This window comes from Vollenhovia emeryi, unplaced genomic scaffold, assembly GCF_000949405.1.
Source record: "Vollenhovia emeryi isolate VEMERY1.0 unplaced genomic scaffold, V.emery_V1.0 DF939194.1, whole genome shotgun sequence".
NCBI lineage: Eukaryota > Metazoa > Arthropoda > Insecta > Hymenoptera > Formicidae > Vollenhovia > Vollenhovia emeryi.
The window spans coordinates 754612-762171 of NW_011967172.1; the positions used below are offsets into that span (position 1 = coordinate 754612).

At 43.1% G+C, this 7560-nt stretch overlaps 1 protein-coding gene and 1 long non-coding RNA gene across 2 annotated transcripts; one reads left to right on the forward strand and one right to left on the reverse strand.

The window, feature by feature from the left end:
• The first annotated feature begins 481 nt into the window (after nt 1-481).
• LOC105562147 lies at nt 482-4872 on the forward strand. The gene is made up of 4 exons (XM_012012718.1): nt 482-838; nt 1710-4018; nt 4309-4375; nt 4639-4872. Exons 1-3 carry the CDS (start codon nt 784-786, stop codon nt 4327-4329), a joined length of 2385 nt encoding a protein of 794 aa, XP_011868108.1. The 5' UTR covers nt 482-783; the 3' UTR covers nt 4330-4375; nt 4639-4872.
• Nucleotides 4873-4965: 93 nt separating this feature from the next.
• On the reverse strand, nt 4966-7048 carry LOC105562146. The gene is made up of 3 exons (XR_001008952.1): nt 5703-7048; nt 5516-5626; nt 4966-5418 (listed from the first exon to the last, which is right to left on the reverse strand). It is a non-coding gene; the product is annotated as an uncharacterized LOC105562146 (long non-coding RNA).
• Between the last annotated feature and the right edge of the window lie 512 nt (nt 7049-7560).

Sequence of the window (7560 nt, forward strand, 5' to 3'; positions counted from 1 at the left end):
GGGACTTAAGGCTGGGTCTACATAGGATGTCGTAAGTCGTGTCGGAAGAAATTGACCAATCACAGTCTATTTTCTCCTTACGATCGAAGAATAATGAACTGTGATTGGTCAATTTCTTCCGACACGACTTACGACATCCTATGTAGACCCAGCTTAAAGCCTTGTGTCCACTATCCAAGAACTGTGTCAAAGTTTTAGTTTTGAAAAATGTGTAGCCAATCGACTTGCATCTCTTACGGAAAAGCTGCAAGTTGATTGGCTACGCATTTCTCGGAACTAGAACTTGGACACAGTTCTTGGAACGTGGACACAGGGCTTAAAACGCCGGCGTGGCCCTCTCAGGTTTCTCTCTGGGACCCGATTCTCGAAATCATTCGAAGAAGAAACGTATACGAAAACTCTGCTCTGACAGAAAAGTTGAAAGTCGATTGGTTAAAGCCATGCGAGTAGCCAATCAACTTGCAACTTTTCTGTGAGAGCAGAATTTTCGCATACGTTTCTCCTTCGAATAAATTCAAGAATCGAGCCCCTGCTATTGGTCGCTGGGGCAAGAGGAACATGTGGGAGCATGCGACACGAACAGACCTGAAATTATCACGTGGTCGATTATGTTGGCACACCCGTGCACCCGTCCGTTCAAAAACCGGCTACCGGTTCAGTGTAGGCTTCATTTGTCCGTTGTAAGCATCGTGTTCGCCTGATTCTCCATGGGTGGATCGACGTAGCGGTTTATTCTCACATTGTTAACTTCGTTACGTGACGAATCCCTTCCCAGAAATAAAAATGAGCAATCAGCGAAGACGCGCTCACGATTTTACAGCCTCTTTAACAAGCTTTCGTAAGTATTCTCAGTGTTTTCCCTCTGCCTAGTCGGAATTTATAACAGTACAGTTCTAAATATATTAATCGTCATCATCATAACCGGCTCTACAGTCCCAAATCGGCCCTGGCCTTCGCAAATTGCCCCCGTCCGAGGCTCGTTGTGTTTATTCGCAACAGTGAGTTTTTACGGCGAGGGTTTGTTAGCCTTTCGCCAAACCCCCTTTTCGGATGTGTGTCAGGATACTGTCGGTAGTTGCCTCTTCTTTAGAAGAGAGAAAGAGAGAGGGAGGTAGCGTCCGATAAAACCAGCAGTATCCGTGGGGATTTGAACTCGGATCTTCCCGGTCATTTGCTTGTTAAGCCACGCTCGCCACAAATATATTAATACACGACTGCTTATTAATTTTTCCGGCCAGCTTGATGCTACAAATGCTTTAAGCGTTCTTCACCTTCTTAAAAGCAAGGAGACGAATGCCTGGAAGCATCAAGTGGTCTGCGATCTATGTGTTATGTACATACATATATATATATAGGGTGTAGAGACCCTGTAGTCAGAGACTTGCTACAAGAGTTCGTCAAATTCCTGCGAGTGAGATTATAACGATCGTAGAAGAGCGAGATAGTCTATGTTTCTCTCTCACTCGCAGGCATTCGACGAACTCTTATGGCCAGTCTGTGATTACAGGGTCTCTAAAGGCCTGCGTCCACGAGGCTAGAACTTGGACCAAGTTCTAGCAACGTGGACACAGTCCTTACTAGGGTGCATGTACTGCGTAAAACTTTTCAGCAAAACGCTCATTTCTATGTAATTTAATCATATTAAATCTTGACCCTACATTTTGTGGTTTCAACTCGAACGTACGGTTTATGTACATGTCCTTTTACAGGTCAAACGTTAAGCGACGAGGAATCCAGTTCGACAATGTCTCGAGTGTCCTCGGACAACACATCATGCGATATAAGAAGTAAACAACACAAAGGTGACTTACACAGCCAGTCGAGGCATGCCAAATCTCGCGAATCTGTTATTCTAGCAGGTAGCTTAGTCAGCCAGCAATACCATTCGCTATCCGACTCGTGCAATATTTCTAAGAACTGTAATACCGCACACAATAACAGGCAGCTTCAGCGGAGCGATATGTGGAACACGTCGGACGATAGTACGTCGTATATGTCGCTCAAATGTGATTTAAACAAATGTATAAATCTGTTTGATAACGAACAGCTTAAAGAAGGCACTCTTGAAGAACAGTTAAGCGCCACGCTATCCGAGACCGTGATCGGCGAGAGAGTTCATCGCCGTTTAAGCAGGGACCCGACCGTGGGACGACACAATTGTAATAGCCTTCACCGTTCCGTGTCGGCAGATTCGTTGAGACGCCAGGCTTTGCTCAATCGAGAATTCACGAGATCCAAGAGCTACACTACGCTCGACCAGATGTTGAAGAGAGACACCAACTATAATCTCAAAGCCGACAAGCTTTTTAGTCCCAGCAGGAAGGTTAAATTAATCTTTTCCTTCGACGTACCAACGTCGCCGAAATCGCCCACTTTGCCAAGCGAGAGAGGTGACGAGAGATGCGATACGATGAGCAGCACGACTTCCAAGGGGGAGCTCAATTTGAAATCCGAGCTGACAAGACTTTTACGCTCATTGCCAGATGAGAAACCGTTGAAGGAGGCCACCACGCAGCGGCACTTTCTGAGACGCCTGTCCGCAAATTGTCAGGACTCGCCCAGAGTCTTTACGGAGAGATTGCTGACCATCGTCGAGGAGTCTGTATTAATCAACGATTCTGGAGAGGTCAGTATGTGCAGATTTAACGACAAACTACAGAAAATGCACAAGTTTATAGAGGACGAGACCGTTCCCGAGTGGCCCCAGTCTCCCGGTACGTCGGCGCCGATTTCTGGTACGAAGAGAAAGAGCCAAGAACACAGGGCTGATTCTTCGCGGAGATCCTGCACTCACGGGACTCCCGATGTACGTCTGGTGACGCCCGTTTCTTCCCGACGCGACGTCAAAAGCCCCAACAAGATACGTCGGCGTAGGTCCAGGAACAGTTACATGAGAAATTTCAACGATAACACGACTACGTTTGAAAATTTGGAAGCGTATTGCCAGAAATTGTTTCCCAACGAGAACAAGACTTCGTCAGCGAGCGACAGGATTCAGTCGGAGTCTCCCCTGAGACACATGGATAACCTTAGGCGTGCGTGCGAAAGTCAAATGGCCTCTTTGGACAACTCGATAAATATTTACGAAGAGATCAAGAAGGCTGGGACATGTGCCTCGAATTTCGCGAGTCAACACGTTCAGACACCAGAGACGCGAGATCGGCAACGCGGACCGGCGTCGTGTGAGAACATAAAATGTTCGAGGAAGGTCTCCAGTACGTTTAAGCGGCGGACGGAATGTGGTAGGTGCTACGAGACGGCCGAACAACTGGACGATTTGGAGAGTACGCTCATGTACGAGATTGCGAGGAAACGACAGAGGTGCCTCGACACGGCGAAGGTGATGATAGAAATCGATGCGAATTTGGAGTCGACAGCAGCGTCGGAACAAAAGTATCCGGAAATCAGAGTCACCGAAGCCGCGCCGACTATGACCACGAGCGACGAGAAATTTATGAAGGTTCTAATGTGCGTGAAGAACTATCAGGATTACTTGGAAGAATACAAACCCTTGCTCAATCAACTTCACCGATTAAAGTCGACCTCTCGAGATGCCCGAGCTACGAAGACGCCCAGCGAAAAGTTCAGTACGTCGTCAGTTTTATCAGGGCACAAGAAAACATTGCGGACACCGCGGACACCCAAGCTGTCACCGAGAAAGACGAGCCCTTCGTCGGCAAAACTTTCTGCTCACAAAACGGTCGTTTCGAAGCCAAGACTATTCGTGACACCTGGAAAGCAGTCCGTTAACAAGGGTTGTAAGCCAAAGCGTATCTATTTTCCCAATTTGATGCCGGAGCAGAATAAGCCGGAATCAAACATCAATCTGCACGCCAAGAAAATTTATCGGCAAATGGGAAACTACGATCACGTAACATCGCCCGTGGCCTTGTATATAAAGGGCAAGGAGCAGAAAAAAAATCAACTACCCAAAACGCCCGATAAACTGACGCCTGGAACGAAGCGGACTATGCCCAGTCCAAGAAAGAAGTTCCGATCTCCGATACGACCGAGAGAGGTGAGCAACGCGGCTACAGATATAAATATAATTTATTAGAACTGCAATGCATTAGAAATCTACCTCGATCTGCGTTATTTCATAAGCTAACAGGAACAACAGACAAAAACGTTGCCGACCATTTTTTGCATTCAAAAGTGCACGGCAAGCTCGCGTCTCATGTACACACGGTATGTAATAATTTGTGTGTGTGTACATGAGACGCGAGCTTGCCATGCACCGTTAATTAAAATTTAATCTAATAACTTTGACATTATACAATTGTGTAACGACTTGGAAATTTTCTTCAGATAGAGGAAGCAGAAGATTGAGAAGTGGGAAAGCTTGTATCGATAAACGATCTGCACACAATTTGAGGTAAAGTCGTGATCCGACATGAAGGCAACATTTAAATTGCAAGAATCATGTATATATTACACAAATGTATATATATTACATAAATGAGAGTCACATGTAGATTCCTTTTAAAACTTGTTTCTAACTTATTTAAATATACTATATATTATTTTAAAATTTTGAATTATACTTAAATTAAGAATTAAATTTAAATATAATTTCTGAAAAAGTTTCAGATCTCGCGAACCAATATATAAAATTTAAAATTTTGCATCATATTTCAGATCGTGCGAGATCGGCCCAGGCAGATCACTTGGAATAAAATTCACGTGCCCACTGAACAGAAACAAAAGACAAAGTGCTAACTAAATTTAATCTTCCTGTAGATTATTTCGTTCTTGCGTATACGTTGATTAAAGTTTAATTCTTTTATGTATTGACCGATTTATTGATAATTATGGCCAGATGAGGTTGGAATTTAATTTTTTTATTAAAACGTTTCGAAAAACATGCATTAACATTATAGATTTCATTCTTTGTAACATATCCCTCATCTCCGACAGTCAGCTCACATTAAACATATCTATACATCTATTAATCTTTTTACATGATGAACGCGCTCAGTCCTGCGAAAGACGCAGCAAAGTATATATAGTGACTTAACGATAAAAAAAATAAAACAATTGCTGACGCGGAAGAATAATTTGAATTGCACTCTTAATCAAATTTAATCTCTTTATAAAAACATTTCGTAAAACATGTATTAACATTTATTATAGATTTTATTCTTTGTAATATGTCCCTCATCTCCGACAGTCGGATCACATTAAACATATCTATATGGCATCAGCTTGGGTGTCCGCGGTGTCCGCAATGTTTTCTTGTGCCCTGATAAAACTGACGAAGTACCGAACTTTTCGCTGAGCGTCTTCGTAGCTCGGGCATCTCGAGTGGTCGACTTTAATCGGTGAAGTTGATTGAATAAGGGTTTGTATTCTTCCAAGTGATCCTGATAGTTCTTTACGCACATTAGAACCTTCATAAATTTCTTGTCGCTCGTGGTTCTTCATGTAAAAAGATTTATAGATAGTATAATAGAGATGTATATATAGTATATAGTAGATGTAAAAAGATGTATATAGTAGATGTAAAAAGATGTACATAGTAGATGTAAAAAGATGTATATAGTATATTGTAGAAAAGATAATAGACGTCTTTTTCTAAACTTTTTGATCGTCGTCGTAACTTTGCGATAATTCGACTTCTTACTCCCTGTAATCGAAGATATCAGGAAGATTAGATCCGTTCTTCGAACCCGAAGCTATTTCTTAAAAAAGGTAGCACTTACAATTAGTAAAATGGATACAACGAAGAGAAGCAACGTCAACTCGAAGGCCCGCACAGTTCTTATCTAATAGCAAACCTAGTTTTTAAGTTTTACCACCCTAATACTAACATTACATTGAGCGTTATTGCAGCTAGGAAGAAGTTCGATGTATACACCGCTAGACGAAGCGATCTGAACCTCGAATGTAAAACAGGAGCGGGAAGAAAACACGGAGTGTTTTCTAATGTAAATTGCCGCGAACGAGTCTCGACAAGGACGGCTTTACGAGGGGCATCGTAAAATCTGCGGTGGAAAAATAGCGCGAATGTGGCAAAAAGATCCCGGACGGGAAGGCTTCAAAGAGCGCGCGGCGATCACCGCAACTGCGTCGTTTTCAGAATCTAGAATGTGGGAGGCTGCCTCTCCTCCTCTGCCGTTATCGATACGATACGTAAGGCGTAATACTACTGCGTCGTTTCTCGCAATTCTCATGATTGGTCCCGTGTCGACAACGCCGACAGGGCCGTCGATCTCGAGTCAATGACACCGAGATCTGTGCCAATATCGCGGGCACGGAATTTTTAATTGGACATTCAGGAAGGAGAACGTATTGTCTGCGAGGTCATGTATCACTGGCATGGATTTGAGCGTCCTTGATACACCGGACTTGATTCAAAATCTTTTTTATCTTGCATAACATTCCGCTTCCTGAACTTCCCCCGCTACACACAGCGGACGCCGGTCAAGCGCCGTGAAAATGTACGACGATTTGTAAATATCGTTCGTTAAATTGTTAATTGTGCAACAGCAGAGCTGTATATTCTTTATGAATAACATTTCTAATCGCTTCTTTTATTTCGATATCTTTCATCGAAGTATATCTTTACTGTTAAATATTTCGTTTACCGATGGAAAATAATGTTCAATTCGCAACTACGTTAGATCAAATTCTCTAGAGATAATATGTAAAAGTTAAGATATCCAAAGTCAGCGTATATTCTTACATTCTCCAAAAAAACCTTTTTAAAAGAAGGTAACAAAAGCCGCCAAGTATAAGCGTGCGATCCGAATAAGAACTGTATGATTTATTTAGTTGGAAGTTTTAATTTTATGTTAACACAAAACGTTTCTACCTTCTCTACAAAAATATCTTATTTACAAAAGTAATGATCTCTATGTTCTCTGGAAAGTTATCTTCTCTACAAAAGTATGTCTTTTACCAAAGTGATATCAACGAATTGCGCCAAATATTGTATAATACTGACATTTCGAAGTCTTACGATGATCAAGTTCGTATTTGTACGCAAAGATGGGAACGAATACGTTCAAAATTACGTCAAGACATGAACGCGCGTATTGATTCGAATTGAATTTTTACAGAAATGTAACAATGCCGGGACCGAATGGTTTGAGAGATAACGTGACACGTCGCTTCCTGCGTCATCCTAGTCGGAAAAATTCGCGCTGCTGGAGTCACACGGCCCTGAGGGATTGCGCGTGGCACGCATGTTGACGATTGCACACGCCGCGCGCGTTGCGCTTGTCAAGCCGCTCGGAACCAAGCCCGTTCCTGGTGGGGAACGATCGATAAATTCGAAGCCGCGACGTGGCGAACAAGCACTCCGCTGAGTTATCTGTTCGAGACCTGAACCAAGTGAAGCGACAAGCCAGAGCCGACCAAGATGCCGGGACCAGGATGCGATAAATGCAAGGGTGAGTACGCTCTCAAATGCTTAATGGACTCAATGGACAGTGCGGATTTAATAGAGGATTTGACGTGACGTTTCCTCAATTGTTGCTGTTGCTCTATAAACGAGCTATTGGGGCACAGTGGGACGTTTGAGCGGAAAACAGATTTGTGCTCTTCGAGGAGATGTCA

Excerpts from the sequence above, each read along its gene's own strand:
- LOC105562147 (XM_012012718.1), top strand. The coding sequence starts at position 784 with ATGAGCAATCAGCGAAGACGCGCTCACGATTTTACAGCCTCTTTAACA. Across the intron at positions 839-1,709 it reads AGCCTCTTTAACAAGCTTTC|GTCAAACGTTAAGCGACGAG; the intron begins GTAAGTATTCTC and ends GTCCTTTTACAG. Across the intron at positions 4,019-4,308 it reads CTCCGATACGACCGAGAGAG|ATAGAGGAAGCAGAAGATTG; the intron begins GTGAGCAACGCG and ends AATTTTCTTCAG.